The sequence below is a fragment of the Plecotus auritus genome (genome assembly GCF_963455305.1).
Source record: "Plecotus auritus genome assembly, chromosome: 9".
Taxonomy (NCBI): Eukaryota; Metazoa; Chordata; class Mammalia; order Chiroptera; family Vespertilionidae; genus Plecotus; species Plecotus auritus.
In genome coordinates this window covers 44,459,144-44,478,778 of record NC_137783.1, presented here as the reverse complement: position 1 = coordinate 44,478,778, position 19,635 = coordinate 44,459,144, and the positions used below count along the sequence as shown (strand labels likewise).

Genomic DNA, 19,635 nt, shown 5'->3' with positions numbered 1-19,635 from the left:
AGTGAGACCTTTGAGATGACCTGGCCTCCATCTGGTTCAGGAATCTGCTCTGTGGTGACCCTGCTTGGTTACACCCCATGGTACAGCACTCATGTCCTCACACAGGAGCCTTTTCTTTGTGACTGGTGACCTAGTCCCTGTCCGTCAGCTCTGAGGACCCATAGAGGACGGGACCCTCTTCTTGAAGACATCTCACAGCTCCTTGAGGGTGACTCACCTGTCTCCAGGCTGGGTCTTCTCTTCCCTGGGCAGGGTGCCCCCTCAGTGGGACCTGGTCCCCAGCCACATCCTGACTGTATCCTCTGGAAGCAGTGCTATCTGCCCCTGTAGGCCCGAGGGCTCAGCATTGAACTTGGCTCAGCTTAAGGGGCTTTTCTGCACTGTAAATAGGTATTGTGGCTAGAGATGGTACCCATCCTCTGAATTAGACCTGGAGAGAAATTTCCTGAGAACAAAAGTTGACTGGCTCATAAAGGAAGCTGAGGGGCCTCTTTCCCCAAAATCACAGGCTCTGGACTGGAAAGGCTTGTAGAAGTCTGAAGCCAAGGCTTTGGTACCCCATTGAAGGGCTCAGCATAAACTCCCCTTTCTCTGGCCCAGCCTAGTTACAGGCACCTGGGAGTGTTCTTCACTCAAGGGGTCGGATGCAGAATGATTAGGACCCCTCGCTTCCTGATCAGCCTAATCTGCATTCAAGTCTTGCTCCCTTCTTTTTAGCTGTATGACCTTGACCAAGTCACTTAGTTGCGCTTTCCTCTAGTGTTCAGAGGGGATAATTTTCACAGCCTAGCACATATGAAATAGTAACTGTTACTCTTTATGGTTATTACTGTTCCAACCCCCCACCAGGGACTGGACATGAAGCAGTTTTCTTCTTGTGCACAGATGGGAAGATGACTGGGCAAGGCTGAGATTTGTTCCAGCATGTCTGGAGACTTGGCTGTCCATATTCTTGTCCCAGGGATCATGGAGAACCATTCCCAAGAGCCTCTCAGCAGGGATTGGAGTCCACGTGCTGTGTTAGTGGCTGGTGCTATGGCCTGTAAGGCGTGGGGTATGTTTGCAGGAATCCTTGGGGGCCTTTGCCATCAGTGGAAGCCAGACTGTTCTGAGTAGGAACTTTGTGGTACACCCCTCCCCCCACATGTACACTGGCCTCTGGTAGGCAGTTCTGAGGTTAAAGGATGGAGGGAACAGATGGAGTCCCCAATAACAAAAGAAAATCATAGAGAAGTCACAGGACACAATGTGGAACAGTGCCTGGCACACAGTAGGGTCTTGGTTCCTCTTTCACAGTCTGCTGCTTGCCTTATTATTATTTTTAAAGCATCCAAGTATTATTGTTGTTTGTTTGGTTTTTGCATTCAGTTATCCTAACTGTATAAAATTATATATTTTATACAGTTAGGTTTGTTGATCTGTTCCTTTGTGATTCTTTTATAGCTCCTAGATATAGAAAGTCATCCTCACATAAGAGGTTGTATAAATGTTAAATTCTGTTTTGTTTTGTATTTTTTGCTTTGATTTAAAAATATTTAGAGTGTAATTTGATGTAGAGTATGTTTTGATTTTTAGGTTATTGAGAGTCTCTCTTTTTTTGTTTTCCCAAAATTGTTAATTGGTTGGCTATTCTAACATCAGTTATTAATCCTTTCCTGATTTCTTTGTGAGGCCTCCTTTAGCACTTATTAAACTATGACATATTATTTATGGACCAAATGGGCTATATACATTTTATTTCTATGATCTATTTTCCCTATGGCCCTCTTTTGAAATAATTGTAGCCTTGCAATATTGGTTACCATCCATCTTTTTTTCTTATAGAGTCATGCTTGCTCATTCCCCCAGTTGAAATTTAAAACCATTTCATAAGTTAAAAAACCAAAAACCATTTTGGGATTTGAGTAGGAATTACATTAAACAATCTATAAATCAGTTTCTTTAAAAATCAACATTATTTCAATATTTTGACTTGTTATCAATGAACATGTTATAGCTTCACATACAAATCAATTTTTAAAAACATTTTTTGTGAGCTGTTCTTCTTTTCTTAATATTATTCAGATCCATTTTTTTTCATTATTACCATCACTGTATATTTTATATTATTGTTGCTGTTCAGAATAGGATCCTTAAAAACTATATTTTTATTGCTGGCATATAGAATATCATTGGGTTTTGCATGTTTATTTGGATCAGCCACTTTGCTGAAGTCTGTTTCATTTGCGTTGTCAGATGACTTTGGGTGTTTGAGGTTGCACAGTCATTGCAAATACACATCATAATAATCTTGTCTGTTTCCAATGTTTATTTCTTTGCACAGAACTCCTAAGATCATGTTAAGGGAGGTTGGTGGTGGAAGGCATCCTTTCTGGCTCTTTGTTTTAAAGGGACAGCTTCTGATGTTTCCCGTGGTGTTGCTCCTAGCTTGTAGATCTGTCGCTTCCACCCAAAGGACTGATATGATTTACAACCACCACAGCCATCCCTTTGAGCCATTTGTGCTCTGGCACCAAGCACTAGGGACTCATTGTTTGGAATGGTTTGTTCTTTCTAGAATCCCCAGCCTACCCCAAACTTTGAGCCCGCAGAGCTGGTCCAGGTCCAGCCCTGATCTCTACTGAAAGCCTGGCTTCCTGGGATTGGGTCCCTGCTGCAGACTTCGCATCCTCTTCTGCCATCCTCACCTCCTGATACAGGAGCTGGTGGTTATGGCAGCAGGGCTGCGCTCACTTAGCACAACCTGGACCAGAGGAGACAGGAAGACACTTCTTCACAGGATGCCCTACAGAGGACCCCTGTGGGCCCTCAGTCATCTGGACTTTTGTCTTTACCCTACGTGCCCCCTTTCTTTTCTCACCAACTCAGGGAGGTCACCAATACCCTGCCCTGCTCCGAGCCTGCTAGACCTCTGCTGGCACCGTGCTCTGTGGTCTTTCCAATCCAGTGGGAAAGCAGAAAGAAAAAGGGGTCAGTACAATACAGGCTGACGAGGTTTCATTCACACACTATGAGACCAAGAGGCTGGAGCATCTAACTGCAGTGAGAGAGGGGTTCTTGAAGGAGGTGACACTTGAGCTGGTCTTGGAGCAAGAGTAGAAATTCTATGAGGCAGATGAGGGGGAAGGGCTTCTATTCTGACTGTTTCTATAGGCTTTGCACTATTGCTGTTCACAAGCGGATCTTTATAAACTTCTCTTCTTGAATTGGTACTCAAACATTTTTTGTTATTATATGTTTATTTTTAGTCTGCAGAGGCAAGATTTTTTAAAGGAATGAAATGGGGGAAAAAATAGATACAGAGGCAAAGAAGCATTGAACAGACTGTCAAACTATAGTGGGAAGGCAGAGGAGGTTGCGGGGGTGGGGGGGGCTGTAAGAGATCAACCGAAGGACTTGTACGCATGCATATAAGCATAACCAATGGATAAAAAACACTGGGGGGAGGGGGCAGGTAAAGGCATGTACTGGGGGGAAGGGGAGGCCGGGGGAAGGTCAATGGGGAAGGAAAAAAAATATAAGGAGACATATGTACTACTATTTGTAATACTTCAAACAATTAAAAAAATAATAAAAAAATAAATAATAAATAAATAAAAATAAATAAATAAATAAACTTCTCTTCTTGCTGGTATATAGGAATGTTATTGATTTCTGTGTATTTAATTTGGAACAATCTTCAAAGGCTTAGAGGCCTGGGGGAAGCCTGGCCTCTTTGGGAAAAAGACAAGAGTTTGCTGAGAGGGAGATGGGGCAGTGTTTTCTGAGTTGGTAAGTGAGTGCTCCTGGGGTTCAGGGGTTAGGAGGGGATCACCAGTAATGGGGACACTTAGGGAAGGAGAAACAACATCTGTAGCATTACCTCTGCATTCCTGCCCAGCACTTTGTTAGTACATTTAGTACTTTGTATTACATTTACTTTTCCTGACAGCCTTGCTAAGTAGACAATGATACCCATTGTACAGGTGAAGAAACTGAGGCCCAGGGCACTTACATGACTTAGATGAACCTCATCTCTTAGCCTTCATACTTTTAGTGTCTCCCTGCTGCCATATATATATAAGTTTTATTGACATACTAGAGGCCCAGTGCACGAAAATTCGTGCACTCGGGGGTGTCCCTCAGCTCAGACTGTACCCTCTCATAGTCCAGAACCCTTTGGGGGATGTCCACCTGTCAGCTTAGGCCCGCTCCCCAGGGGATTGGGCCTAAGCTGGCAGTAAGACATCCCTCTGGCAGCCTGGGAGCCCTCAGGGGATGTGTGACTAATGGCTTGGGCCTGCTCCCTGCGAGGAGTGGGCCTAAGCTGTCAGTCGGACATTCTTAGCGCTACTGCGGAGGCAGGAGAGGCTCCTGCACTGCCGCTGTACTGGCCAGCCATGCGCCGGCTTCTGGCTGAGTGGCGCTCCCCCTGTGGGAGTGCACTGTCCACCGGGGGCAGCTCCTGCATTGAGTGTCAGCTCTCTGGTGGTTAGTGCACATCATAGCGACCAGTTGTTCCTGGTTGTTCCACCATTAGGGTCAATTTGCATATTACCCTTTTATTATATAGGATAATTCATATACCCAACAATTCAGCCATTTAAAGTATGCAGTTTAGTGGTTTTAGTATATTCATAGATTTGCACATCTATCACCACAGTCAAATTTTAGAACATTTGCTTACCCTCATCAAGAAACCTTCACCACTCATCTCCATCTCACAATGCTTCGATGCCCCCAGCCTATGTAACCATTATTCTACTTTCTGCCTCTATATGCTTGGCTATTCTGGACATTTCATATAAATAGTCTCATACAGTATATGTTCCGTTGTGACTGGCTTATTTCACTTAGCATAATGGTTTCAAGGTCCTTTGATATTGTAGCATATACTGGTACTTCATTTCTTTTTATTGCTAAACTTATTCCTTTTTATGGAGATACCACATTTTGCTTATCCATTCAGCAGTTGATGGACATCTGGGTTATTTCCATGTTTTGGCTGTTATGAATAATGCTGCTATGAGCATCCATGTGTAATGTGCTTTTGTGTGGACACCTGGTTCCATTTCGCTCGGGTGTACACTACAAGTGGAATTGCTGGCCATAGGTAATACTTGAGGAACTGCTGGCGAGCCTGCACACAGCTTCCTTGCTGCCTCTTATACAGGCTTTCTTACCGTCAGAGTGACAGGACTGGGAAGGTCAACGTCTATGTGAATTGCCTGTTTTCAAAGAAGTAGACTGCTACCAAGTACTCATAAGACTGCAGCTTCACTGTTGAGTCTTTGACGATTCTTTAGGGACTTGTGGACTTGGCAGGGCCTCAAGGGCATTGCCACGAATGCTGGTCGTCGCTGCGCTGGCAGAACCCTCCCTTCCACATCCTGGCTAGTAGGCTATGGTAATGGAGAGGGTGTGAGGTAGGGACAAGTGGGATTAAGGGTGATGAAGGCTCCTAGAAGAGAGAGAGTAGGGTTTCAAGCCTGGCATAGCGGGAACAGGTGGGAGAGCAAGGAGGCTGGGAGGGGAGACCGGGTCGGGTCCACATGGTTTGGGGCAAGTCCTCGGGCAGCTGTGGCTGCTGACTCTGGTCTGTCTTTGTTCTTTTGCTGCAGATCTGGCCGAGTGCAAGCTGGTTTCTTTCCCCATCGGCATCTACAAGGTCTTGCGGAATGTCACCGACCAGATCCACCTCATCACGCTGGCCAACAACGAGCTCAAGTCCCTCACCAGCAAGTTCATGACCACATTCTGTCAGCTTCAAGGTAGGCCCTGGTCAGCTCAGCTCAGGGGGGCATGGCCAGCTCTCGTCCTCAAACTCTGACACTCTTGGGAGGGTAACAAGGGCCAGCCCCGTCAGCTGGACCTGGGAAGTCATTGCCAGGGGGAGGCTTTGCGGATGGACCTGTGTCCTTCCTGAAGCTTAGAAACCTCTGTCACATCTGCCTAGCTGGCTGTGACTCAGATTGGCTAATGGTCTAGGTGTGGGTCCTGGAGTGATTCTCTTATTCTGAACAGACCAGCGGGGTATTTGGGGTCTTGAGGCCCAGACGTATTTCTTGGTAGACTTGAGCAATCCCCCTTCTGGTCCCCCAATTTGGCATTGTTCTCCTGTGCTGCTCTCTCAGTTCAGGAGTGACAGATTCCAGAATGTTGGTGTTTCTTCTGCTGGGCACACACAGAGCAAGTGGACGGGGGCTTGGCAGGGAGATGGGCAGGAGGCCAGCAGGTGGGTGTTACTAATTCTTTTGAAATGGCTTATCTGGAGGGACAGCAGGGTGCAGGTGCCACTGCAGTGCTTGTCCCCCTCTCCACAGAGCCGTCCCTCCATCCTTCTGCAAGAGTCCAGGGCCACTCAGCCAGCCTGGGATGGAGCTGCAACCTGGGCACGTGGCATGTGCTTTCAAAGTGGTGGAGCGGGAGAGTAGGGGAGAGCACAAGAGGCATGACCCTCCTACCTTCTAGAATTCTCTCTCTGCTAGAAGCATGGAAAGGGTCTAAGAGCCTGTGTAGAGAAACAAGTATGTAAAATGGAAGCGGGGAAACAGAGGGACTCGAGCAAGCGTATCTCATACAGCTGATTTTAGACTTCCTAGGGAAACCACAGGAGGGAGCCACAGGCAGGACCTGGAAAGACCACCGGCGAGGTGCAGACACAAGGGCAAGAAAGTGGGATTGGTCTGTGCAGTCGTTTCTGAGTGAAGCTCACAGGGCTCATATCCTAATGTATAAAGAGCCAGGGTCCGTCACGACCTAAACGTCCGGACAGATGACCGAACACCAGGCTAGGGTCCCGGCCGGCATAGCGGAAGTCGGTCCTGGGTCCTGGCAGTGTGGAGAAAGTCGGTCCTGGGTCCCGGCCGCCCATGGTGCAACTGCGGGAGGGAGCTGTGGGCCCTGGCTGTGGGAACAGAGCCATGCTGTGATCAGACTGGCCTCTGGGTCCCTTCCCGCACCTGCAGGATCCGGGGAACCAGAGGCATGCTGCGATGGGACTGGACCCCACCCAAGGGGTCCCGGATTGTGAGAGCGTGCAGGCTGGGCTGAGAGACACCCCTCTTCCCCCCATCCCCCGAGTGCATGAATTTTTTTTGTTTGTTTTAATTACTTTTTTTTTTAATAAATCTTTATTCAGATTATTACAATTGTTTCTCCTTTTTCCCCTCATAGCTCCCCTGCACCCGGTTCCCACCCCCCCTTCTGCCCTTACCTCCCCCCCACTGTCCTCATCCATAGGTGTATGATTTTTGTCCAGTCTCTTCCTGAACCCCCCCATTCCTCTTTCCCCCTGAGAATTATCAGTCCACTCCCTTTCTATGCCCCTGATTCTATTATATTCACCAGATTATTCTGTTCCTCAGGTTTTTAATTCACTTGATTTTTAGGTTCACTTGTTGATAGATATGTATTTGTTGTTCATAATTTTTATCTTTACTTTTTTCTTCTTACTCTTCTTTAAGAATACCTTTCAGCATTTCATATAATACTGGTTTGGTGGTGATGAACTCCTTTAGCTTTTTCTTATCTGTGAAGCTCTTTATCTGCCCTTCAATTCTGAATGATAGCTTTGCTGGGTAGAGTAGTCTTGGTTGTAGGTTCTTGCTATTCATCACTTTGAAAATTTCTTGCCACTCCCATCTGGCCTGCATAGTTTCTGTTGAGAAATCAGCTGACAGTCGTATGGGTGCTCCCTTGTAGGTAATTAACTGTTTTTCTCTTGCTGCTTTTAATATTCTCTCTTTGTCTTTTGCTCTTGGCATTTTAATTATGATGTGTCTTGGTGTGGTCCTCTTTGGATTCCTTTTGTTTGGGGTTCTGTGCGCTTCCTGGACTTGTAAGTCTATTTCTTTCACCAGGTGGGGGAAGTTTTCAGTCATTATTTCTTCAAATAGGTTTTCAGTATCTTGCTCTCTCTCTTCTTCTGGCACCCCCATAATTCTGATGTTGGTACGCTTGAAGTTGTCCCAGAGGCTTCTTACACTATCTTCAACTTTTTAGATTTTTTTTGCTTTTTGCTTTTTCGGTTGAGTGTTTTTTGCTTCTTTGTATTTCAATTCTTTGACTTGATTCTTGCATTCCTCTAGTCTGTTGTTGGGTCTCTGTATAATATTTTTTATTTCAGTCAGTGTATGTTTAATTTCTAGTTAGTCCTTTTTCATATCTTTGAGGGTCTCATTATATTTATCGGCCTTTTCTAGGATATTCTTGAAAAGCCTTAAAACCGTGGTTTTGAATTCTATATCCAGTCATTTGTTTTCCTCCATTTCTTTCGTTTGTGATCTGTTTTTTTGATGCCGCATTTTCACTGCTTCCCTGAGTTGGTAGGGTAGATTTGTGTGCTAGGTTTCCTATATGGCCCAGTGGGTCGGCCTCCCCAGTTAACCTGAGGTGGATACTCTTGGTGCACCCCTTTGTGGACTGTGTCTACAGCCTTGTTGTAGTTAAGTCTTGATTGTTGTTGGTATCACTGGGAGGAATTGACCTCCAGGCCAGTTGGCTGTAAGGATCAGCTGTGTCTATGCTGGGAGAAGTTTGGTGCTGGAGACAGCCTTAGAGGATTAGACTTGCCAAATTGCAATAGCCTCTGTGCTCAGCTTGGATGGGGTGGAGTCTCAGGGCGGAGCAGACAGTCTTGGCTTCCAGTCAGCCTTGCCCTTGCGCGCATGCGCGCCTGCAGACCTCTGCCTTCCCCGGCTCCCGAGTCTCTGCCCAAGAGTCCAGATTCCCCCCACAAGAGCATGGGTCCCCAGGGGCTCGCCTGGAACTGGGGTTCAGTGCAGTCAGAACTGGGGCTCAGTGCAGTCAGGAGCTTCTGACTCCCTTCCTCTATGGAAAGCCTGTGGCAACCTCCACAGCCTTTGTGCGCACTGGCATGCGCGCGCCACCAGACCTCTGCCTTCCCCGGTTCCCGAGTCTCCGCCCGAGACTCTAGACTCCCCCCCGTAAGAGCGTGGGTCCCCAGGGGCTCGCCTGGAACTGGGGTTCAGTGCAGTCAGAACTGGGGTTCAGTGCAGTCAGGAGCTTCCAACTCCCTTCTGCTAGGGAAAGCCTGTGGCAACCTCCACAGCCTTTGTGCACACTGGCGCGCGCGCCTCCAGACCCCTGCCCGCCGGGGCTTCCCCGGGTCTCCCCTGGGTCTCCGAGTCTCCGGGTGCCTTTCTCTCTACCTGACAGTCCAGACTCCCCCTGTATGAGCCTGGGTCCACGGGGTTTCGCCCAGGACTGGGGTTCAGTGCAGTCAGAACTGGGGTTCAGGGCGGTCGGGGGCTTCCTTCCCCCTTCCGCCAGAGAAAGTCAGCCAGGCTCTCAGCCGCCCTTCCTCTCTGCGCACACAAAGACCCTTTGCCGTACCTCCAATTCTCTGTGTGCTTTCCTCTTTCCTTCTAGTTGTAGAATTTTCACTCAGCCAGCTTTCCTGTGGTTCTGGATGGTGTCCGTTCAGTCTTTCAGTTGTAGTTTTGAAATTGTTGTGCGAGGCAGCAGTTTAGGTGCTTACCTATGCCGCCCTCTTGGTTTCTCTCCCGAGTGCATGGATTTTAGTGCACTGGGCCTCTAGCTTTTACATAAAATAAAAGCGATCAAACACTAGATTTAGCCTGAGGGCCACTGGTTGGGAGAATCCCCCATAAATATTAGAGCTGTTTCTGTCCCCTCATTTCAGGGATGGCGAAGGAAGGTCAGGGAGAGAAGGGATGTGCCTGGGGTCTCAGAGCAGTACACCCTGGTTGCCCACCTCGCAGGCCAGGTGCCTCTCCAGGACATCTGCATGAGCTCACAGGTCCTCCAGAGCTGTATCCAGCCCATTGGAATGGGATGTTTGCTTTCCAGAGGGAGATGGAATGATGGACTATGGATGGTGGGGGTGGGTGGAGCCCCTGGAAGGGCAGTCAGGCAGGGGGGCTTCCTTTGGGTGAGAGTTCATTTGTACTTTTTCCTTCATTCACCCTGCCCTGCGTTCCTGCTGCGTTCCAGACCTGTGGGAGGCTCAGAACAAAGGCCACTAGAGCAGGTCTCCTACTGAAGGAGCCCAGGGTCGCGGAACAGACTCGCCAACAACACCAAGTGCTGTGACACTAGTGTGGACAAAACACGGGGGCTGCTGGGCCGAGGAATAAAATCTTCCCAAGAGCAGCATGGGCAGTGGGCTGGGTGTGGAAGCAAGGCTCTCAAAGGATTTGACATTCGGTAGCGCCTTGCAGGATGAGTACCAGGCCCTCTCGGGGGGACCACGACGGGTGTCAGAGAAAAGTGCTTAGAGCCCTGTGCAGTCATGCCTCAGCCCCGGAAATATAGTCATTACAATACCCTTTGGGTCGGAAGTCCGTTGAAGGGTACAGTTTGAACTCCCTCCTATGCTGGCTGTGGCTCCTGATGCTCCCACACACCTTGGATTACCAAGGATGGCTTTGTGCCCAGCAGGAAGGGGCTGGAGCTGAGGACCACCAACCTGGTTCCCACAGAGATAGGTCTGAGTCCCAGCCTTTGTCATAGCTTCTCTTTCTAATACGAAAACCCTCACATCTTATGTGTGAAGAGGAGGCTTGAATAAGATTTTCTGGGCTCCTCACAGCCTGCCAGTGTCCTGACAAAGGAGGGGGCTGCTTGGGTGTTGAGGAGAGAGAGCCATCTGTGAACTCCCTGCCTGCCAGGTTGTCTCCTGTGGGCACCCTGGGGACTGTCTTCTGCTAGGCTCATGGCCCCTTAGAGCAAAGTCTTATTATTTATTTATTTGCTTATTTGCATTTATTAGCCTGCTTGTTTATTTGTTTATCTGTGTATCTGCTTGTTTGTTTATTTATTTATCCTCTCTCATTGATTTTTTTTTAGAGAGAGAGTGGAAGGGAGTGAGGGAGGGAGAGAGAGAGAGAAAGAAACATCAATGTGAAAGAGGCACATTGATTGGTTGCCTACCGCATGTGCCCTGACTGGGGTTTGGAGATTGAATCTGTGACCCAGGTATGTGCCCTTGACCAGGAATCAAATTGGTGACTCTTCGGTGCACAGGCCAATGTTCTATCCTCTGAGCAACACCAGCCAGGGCAGAGCAAGGTCATCTTTAAATGATTCCATCCCCTTTATGTCCTTCACCCATTTTATGACAAGAAAACGCAAGAAAGACCTGGGAAGGACAGTGGCAGAAATGGAAAAGTTGGGTTTTAGAGAGAGTGAAGGAGGGGAGAGAGGGAGAGACATTGATGTGAGAGAGAAACATCCACTGGTTGCCCCCTGCACACGGCCCGACCGGGAATCCAACCCACAACCCGGGAATGTGCTCTGACCAGGAATCGAAGCTGCCACCTTTTGGTGCACAGGATGATGCTCCAACCAACTGAGCCAAGCCAGCCAGGGCTCATTCAGCTCTTCTTACTGAGTGTGTCCTGGGCCTGCCAGGCCACAGGTGTGTGAGACACACCTGCAGAAGTGAACGAAGACCACCCAAATGAGAACTGCAAGGGCTGCTCATTCAGAGCTGCTCTAGCAAGGGAGTCAGCCTCTGTACTTGCCTTGGGCAGAGACTCAAAGGCAGGCAGAGGGGTGGGAAAGCTTTACAGTGGAGGAAGGGAAGGCTTCGGGTGTGCCCTGATTGGAGGCCATTGGCCTGGGGAACCTGGAGGCAGGTCTGCTAGCCGTGGGGCATCCTGTGTGATTGGTTAGGGTGTGTATTTGGCTTTCTCTGCTTGGTGCTAAGTTGGAAGTGGGGACAAAAGTTAAGGAAACGGTCAGCAATCACAGCAATCAAGTCCTGGCCATTGGGTCCAGTCGTTACAGAGGGTATTGTTTGGTTTTTAGCATTGTTGATAGGGATAGCATTACGGCAGACAGCTTCCTGAGCTGTCACTGTTGGGATGGGTTGGTTTCCTGGGCAGGTTGTGGGTCAGAGTTCTATTCTTATAGTTGGTCTGGCCATTGCCTGTGTGTATATTCCGTTTCTCACAGCCTGTCTTTCAGTGTACTTCAGCAGTTCCTCACGAGCGCCTGTTCTATGCCCGGCTGTGGGCATGAACAGATGAGGAATAGCAGGAGAGCCCAAATTCACTGGGTGCATGCTGAGGAATAGCAGGAGAGCCCAAATTCACTGGGTGCATATGTTATGTCATCTAGCCCTCATAGCACCCGATATTTGAGAAGGCTAAGAAAACTGAGATCTAGGTTCGCTTGCTCGGACACAGCCCTGGACCCAGCCCGAGACTGGGACGCAGCTTCACCATGGGAGGAGACAGACCGAATCCTCATCCATTCCCTGCGCCAGGCCGGCGCGGCAGTTCCTCCGGAAGTGCAGACCCTGTGAGCCTTCACCACTGAGCTGGTTGTAGAAGCCATTGTCTGCTGCCTGCGTGTGATCAATCCTGCTGTGGGCTCCGGCCTCATCCCCCTGCTGCCTCTCGCCATGTCTGCCCGTTTCCACCTGGCCATGAGCCTGGCTCAGGCCTGCGTGGACCTGGGCTATCCTTTGGAGCTTGGCTATCAGAACTTCCTGTACCCCAGTGAGCCTGACCTCCGGGACCTGCTTCTCTTCTTGGCTGAGCGTCTACCTGCCGATGCCTCCGAGGATGCAGACCAGCCTGCAGGTGACTCAGCGATCCTTCTCCGGGCCATCGGGAGCCCAATTCGGGACCAGCTGGCCCTGCCCTGGGTTCCACCCCTTCTTCGCACTCCTAAGCTGCAGCACCTCCAGGGTTCAGCCCCCCAGAATCCTTTCCATGCCAGTAAGCTGGTCGTGCCTGAATTGAGTTCCACAGGAGAGCCCTGGGAGTTCCAGGCAAGTTCCCTGCTACTACCAGCCCCCACGCAGGTGCCTCGGCCTGCTGGGAGGGTGGCCTTGCTCCTCAAATGCCATGCCATCCAGCTCTGCCAGCACACTGCCCGGGACCACCCTGGGGACAAGGACTGTGTCCACCGGGCATCCTGCCTCCCCACACAGGAGGATAGGTGGGCTCAGCTGCAGCGGCTGCAGAAGCACCTGGCTGAGCATCTGCGTCAGACCTGGAGCCAGCTGCCCCCGCCCCCCCCCCCCCCCCACACACACACACACAAACCCAAGACTTGGGAGAGCTGCTGCAGGCCTGGGGTGCTGGGACCATGACTGGTGCATCCAAGGGCTCCCGCTTCACACATTCAGAGAAGTTCACCTTCCATCTGGAGCCCGAGGCCCAGGTAGCCCAGTCAGATGTGCCAGCCACCTCCTGGTGGCCCGAACCAGACACGTGGGCAGCTCAATAGCAGGAGCTGGAGGCTCTTCAGGAGCTACTAAATGGAGTGAACCATAACATTGAAGAGGTTGAAGCCAACATGAAGACGCTGGGAATCGGCCTTGTGCAGATGGAGACCTGGTGCCAGCAGACAGAGCTCAGCACAGCCGAAAGGGAGCAGGCCCTGCACCTGAAGCGCCGGGCAGTGCAGCTGCTGCCAGACGGGGCTGCCAACCTTGCCAAGCTACAGCTCGTGGTAGAGAGTAGTGCCCAGCGGGTCGTCCATTTGGCGGGCCAGTGGAAAAAGCACCGGGCCTCGCTCCTTGCTGAGTACCGCCACCTCCGAAAGCTCCAGGTTTGCAGAGAGCTGGAATCTTCTCGACGGCTGGTAGAGATCCAGGAGCTGCACCGGAGTGTTTGGGCCGCTGCTGAGGAGGCCCACAAGAAGGAGGAGATCTATAAGCAGCTAGTGTCCGAGCTGGAGACCCTACCCAGAGATGTGCCCCGGCTGGCCTATACCCAGCACATCCTGGAGACTGTGGGTAACATCCAGAAGCAGAAGGAAGAAATCACTAAGATCTTGTCTGACACAAAGCAGCTTCAGAAGGAAATCAACTCCCTGTCTGGGAAGCTGGACCGGACATTTGTGGTGACTGATGAGCTTGTGTTCAAAGATGCCAAGAAGGATGATGCTGTGCGGAAGGCCTACAAGTACTAGCTGCCTTGCATGAGAACTGCAGCCAGCTCCTCCAGACCATCAAAGATGTGGGTACCCTCCTGCGGGAGGTCCGAGACCTGGAGGAGCTGATTGAAACAGATGGGCAAGAAGACCCTCAGCAACCTGCAGAAGATCCAAGAGGATTACCGGGCCCTTCGCCAGGAGAATGCAGGCCTCCAGGGGCAGGTTCATGAGACCTGAGGGGCCCCCGCAGAGGTCTCCCTCACCCCCGGCCTTAGCAGGGATTTGAAGTGTTGGAGGCGATGGCCAAGCACTTGCCCTAGCTGTTCCCTGTGCTTGCTGTCCAGTCCCTCCTGCTGGGGTGAGTCCTGTCTACCTGACCCCAATCCTTATCTGGGGTGAATGGCCAGAGACTGGGAGCTTAGGAAGAGACTGGGAACAGTAGTGGGGGTTGGGGCCTTGGATCCCAAATAAATGAAGGATTCTGTCAAAAAGAAAGAAAACTGAAACCTCGACCTGGTCCTTGAGGAGCTCCTGGTCTCTCAGAGGCGTTGGGTGTGTAAGCAGACAGCCAGCTTATTGTGTGAGGGGTGACGCAGCAGACGGTTGCTCAGCCCCATGTTCTTCTCCCACTTCCTGCTTTGCTTCTGTCCACTCTGTTACTTTTCTCTAGCTGCTGGCACTTAGAAGATGGAAGGGGAAAGAAGGGGTACAGGCCTGGGAAAGCGGGGCAGACAGTGAAGCTTTGCTGCAGGCAGTTGGGCTCTGACGTCTTGATTTTAGTCTGGGATCAGGCAGATCTGCTCTGATGGGTTCCCTCAGCACAGCCTGCCACTGAAATAGCAGGTCTAGGAGAGTCCATCTCACTGAGTTATCCACAGGGCAGCTGCCAGTTGCCGACAAACAAGAGTCCTTACCTGATGCTGAGGCAGTGATAAGGCTGTAACCTTCTGCATCGGTTTTTGCTGTCAGCCCACAAGGGCATCTGGGGTTACCTGGCTGACCTCAGTGGGGAAAAGGCCAAGCTGTTCGTGACCCCTGCATGTGTGCTTACAGACAGCGGTTCAGCCCTCCCTCGCAGAGAATTAAAAGAACCCAAGTGCCATGGCCTTCAGCATACTTTGGATAGAATCCCAGAGATAGGACTACCAAGGCCAGCGGGTGAGAGCATTTTAAGAGAGCATGGTGTACACCATGAAGTCATCGAGCACGACCTGACCCTGAGCCCGGGGCCCACCAGGTGAAGAGCAACCTTGTCTGTGGTCAGGCTGAACCAGGACCCACAAGATGAGAGGCTGGGTCGCTGGGTGTGTAAAGCACAGACACCGAGTTTGAGTCCAGTTCTGGAGTGTGACGTCTTCCACTTCCCCTTAGATCCATGCTCCATGCTGCTCTTGGCTCTCTGACCCTCGGCTGCAGTTAGGCGCAGCCTTTGGGGAGCCCCAGCAGGAGAGCAAAGGGAGAGTGGATAGAAAGGTCAGTGAATTTATTCTCCTGGCCACCTCCCTGTGAGGTCCACCTTGGGCTAGCTGTGCCCCTTGTCCGGAGGTCACTTTCTCAGGGCAGCTTCAACATGACTCTCTTTCCGGGTGGTGACAGCTCCCTGCTCGTAACCCTGGGTTACTGCATGATCCCTTAAAATTCCACTATAGCCTCTCACAGCTTTGGAAATACTTTTTGTTGCAAATAAACTCTCCTTGAGTTAATTTGAGTGTGCTAGCTCTTTCTAGTGGGGGCCCTGACTGATGCTCTCTGCAACTGATTAGCTCAGAAATCACAGGCAGGGTATTTAACTTCTCTGTGCCTCAGTTTCCCCCTTGGGACAATGGAATAATACTGGTAATAGTCTTTACCCCATAGAGCCCTTGTGAAGATTGAATACGTTAACTCATGCACAGCCCTGAGAGTAGCTGCATCCCCAGCACTGTCCAGCGCAGTACCTGGCCCAGAGTCGTGGGCGTTACCCACTGAGCAGGTGAATGAATGACTTCCTACCACGTGGTCAGCAGAATAATGACCACATCCTAGTTCTTGGAACCTGTGACTGTTATCTTTCATGGTAAGACAGACTTTGCAGATGTGATTAAGTTAAGGACCTTGAGACCAGGTGATATCCTGGGTTGAGTAAGTGGGTCCATTGTCATCACAGGGTCCTTAGAAGGAGGCAGGAGGGCCAGAGTCAGAGAAGTTGATGTCACAGCTGCAACAGAGATTGGATGATGTGGTTCCAAACCTCCAGAGGCTGGAGAAGTCAAGGAACAGATTCTTCGCTAGACCCTCCAAAAGGCACACAGCTCTGCTGACACTGTCTCCTTTTATAGATGAGGAAACTGAGGCAGAGAGCGTGTAAGTAACTTGCCTGAGGTCACACAGTGAAAAAGAAGGGGTTGAGACTGCGGGTCCAGATCCACAGAGCTCCTTTATAACTACTAATAGGATTAGAGAATATTCACTGCTTTGCAACTTGCCTTTTTTTTTGTTTGTTAATCCTCACCTGAGGATATTTTTCCATTGATTTTTAGAGAGAGTGGAAGGGAGGGGGAGAGACAGAGAGAGAGAGAAAAACATCAGTGTGAGTGAGACATACCAATTGGTTGCCTTCCGCACGCGCCCCAACCTGGACAGGGGATCGAGCCTGCAACCAAGGTATGTGCCCTTGAGCAGAATCAAACCCAGGACCCTTCAGTCCGAGGGCCAATGCTCTAGCCACTGAGCCAAACCAGCTAGGTCATTACTTGCCTTTTTTACGTAGCAGTACATTTTAGAAATTGGTCCATGTTGGGACAGTGACAACTGCCTTATTCTTTTCATGGGGGCAGAATGGTCAGCATGGCATTTTAGTTTGTTGCAGACCCAGTCAGAACAGTTTTCTCACCCCTTCCCTCTGTCCACCTGAGGAGAGGGTGGGGCTTTTGGAAACTCCCCTCCTGTCTCCTTGCTCCTGTGTCCCCCGTGGGCAGCAGCTGACTTTGTGCAGAGCATGAGCCGTTTGAAGGACACTTTTTGCCACAGCACACTGGCTGACCCTGCCCTGCACTGGGGCCCTTGCAGGCAGCAACATGATTGCTTATTGATGTGGGTGTGGCACCCAAGGCACTGACTGATCCTCGGTGGATAGGTATTTTTGGAGTTGGCACATGCCCTTGCTGCCTGGTTCCATAGTTACGGCCAGCCAGCCTCATCAGCTCCTTAATGGAATCAGTAGGCCTCCTTTCTCCTCTGCGGTCAGTCTAAGGCTTCCGAGTCAGCCTTGGCAGTTGTTCAAGATAAGGAGGATGTGGAAGTAATATGAAGAACTTTGGGAAGGGGAGGTCCATTTAACAGACACCCGAAACCACAGTTTAAAGAGATAGTAAATAAGGGAATATCGTGAGGGGCTGCTCTCAGGTTGGGGACGGTGTTGGGAGAGGATGGAGTAGGGTCTTCTCCCAGAGACCCTGTCGATCTGGAAGCCCAGGCTGTTTGGCTCTGAACCTTGGTGTAAGAGAGCAGGAAGAAACATCTGGAGGCCCCTCATGCCACCCCCTAGGACCAGAGCACCTCAGCCCTCTCTCCAAGAGAGAAGGTAGCAAGACCCTGGGCATTATTGTGACCCAACAATGAAAAAGAATGTGTTGTGCCCCCAGGGGGGAGAAGCAAAGCTAGATGTGGCTGCAACCATGTTTAGTTGGCAGCTCAGCACATCAGCCCATCAGCTGGCTGGGCTATTGGCCACATTTTTGTTCTTTCTCTGAAATGGGAACAACAGAGAAAACTTCAGGTACCTAGGTTGAGGTGACATAAAGTCCCAGAAGTTAGTTAAGACTGGGACTTTGACAGGGATGGGGGCATCTCTCCCAGGGAACCTACTTTTTTTGCCTTTCCCTGGTGAGGGGGCCTACAAGCAGTTCCATGGTATGCTTTCCCCTCAAAACCTACCAGGTTTATCATGAACAAGTCTGCACTCATAAGTTTTTGACAACTTAAAAGAAACGGACCAGCTCATTAAAAACCACAAACTACCAAAACTCATGCAAGATGAAATATCCAATCTGAATAGCCCTATAACCATCAAATAAATTGAATTCATAACTATACAATGACCCTAAAAAGAGAAATCTCTACACGCAGATGATTTTACTGGAGAAGTCAAGCAAACTCTTAAGCAAGAATTAACATCAGTTTTAACATAGTCTCTTCCATAAAATAGAGGGCACACTTTCCAACCCATGCTACACAACCAGTATTGCTTTTATTTCAAATCCAGATATGAACAAGACAAAAATAAAATAAAAAGAAAACTGCAGACCACTATCTCACATTAATTAAGACAAAAAATTCTCAGCAAAATATTAACAATCAAGCCCAGCAGTGTATGAAACAAATTATATGCCATGACCAAGTGGTAATTATCCATTTTTTCAGATGTGCAAGGCTGGCTCAACATTTGAAAATCAGCCAGTTATCTGTCATATATATTGACAGAGAAAAAGCATTTGACAAACTCCAACACCCATTTATGATTAAAAAAACAAAAACAACTCTTGACAAACTAGGAACACAGGAGAAATACCTCAATTTGGTAAAGAACATCTATAAAAATCCCACAGCTAACATCAGACTTGATGATGAAATGCTTTACCTGTAAAATTGGGGACAGGCAAAGATGTCTGTCCTCATTTTGAAAGTTCTAACCACTGCAATAAGGTAAGAAAAACAATTAAGGCATGTAGATGGGAAATGAAGAAATAAAACTCTATTTGTGATAAAATTGTCTCCATAGAAAACCCCAAGGAATCTACAAAGCAACCCTCCCAGCTCAGCAAGTTCCTAGGATATAAGACCAACATAAATTCTTAGACAAGATCATGCACGCTCATCCTCGAAATGGCTTTTCTCCCTGAGATAGATACATGATCTTCCCAAGGTCTCTGAGGCCCTGCATAACTTGGTTCCAGCCTCATTGCTACCCCTTTCCCTCTCTCTCTCCCCTCTGTATGAGTTAATGATGGACTCTGTGAAAGTAAACACTGCAGGGGAAGGGGACAGAAAAGATGGGAGAAGATTCTACGTTAGATAGGGTGACATTTAAGCAAAGACCCATATGAAGTGACGTAGCAGAGCATTCTAGAAAGAGGGAACTACAGGTGCCAAGACCCCAAGGCAGCAGCATGCTCGGAGTGTTCGAGGAAATGCCGTCTGGCAAAGGCAAGTTTGGGAAGCACGGGACTCGGTGTCCTTGGGACGGTGACCTGGACAGGGATGTTTTCTGGTTTAAGGCGTGGCTGTCTAAGGACCTGGCTGCTGGAGGGGTTCTGGGTTTGTGTGGCTCTGCTGATGAGCCTTGTGTTCAGGATGTCCTTGAAATGGGAATGAGAGGCAGGCAGGTCCCCTGCATTGTCTGTTTTCCTCTTGTCATCACTTATCAAATATTTGCTGAGTATAGGGAACAAAGATGAATCAGATACAGCCCCCATCAGATGAAATACAGCATGGCGGAGCAGGGTGCCTGCAGTGGGGCTGACAGGTGGGTGGTCCAGAGGGCCCTCAGGCAGGGCTCTGTTCGAACTGGGGAACCCTGGAACTGGCTGTTGGGACCTCAGAGCCCTTTATCTCCCACAACCCTGGCTGCATCGTGGAGGATGCAGAGGGACAAGTGGGCCGACTACATAACTGGTTGGCCCAGAGCAAAATGAAAATGTAGGACCCTGTTCATAAGCAGGAGAAAGTACTGTTAAAGGAACATGAAAAGCCTTTTTTTTTTTTTTTTTTTTTTTTTGGCCTCTGTGGCCGCTCTCTTAG

The 19,635-nt window shown here is 49.5% G+C and overlaps 1 protein-coding gene and 1 pseudogene across 7 annotated transcripts in view; both read left to right on the top strand.

The window, feature by feature from the left end:
* LRRC20 (leucine rich repeat containing 20) overlaps positions 1-19,635 on the top strand; it is a 51,809-nt gene that overhangs the window by 19,530 nt on the left and 12,644 nt on the right. For all 6 annotated transcript variants that reach the window (XM_080688659.1, XM_080688660.1, XM_080688661.1 and 3 more), the window contains exon 3: positions 5,601-5,750. In XM_080688659.1, the coding sequence (XP_080544785.1) occupies positions 5,601-5,750 (150 nt within the window). The remainder of the gene's footprint in view (positions 1-5,600; positions 5,751-19,635) is intronic.
* LOC308257717 (coiled-coil domain-containing protein 22-like) lies at positions 12,077-14,094 on the top strand (annotated as a pseudogene). Its single transcript has one exon. The product of its transcript is annotated as a coiled-coil domain-containing protein 22-like (transcript).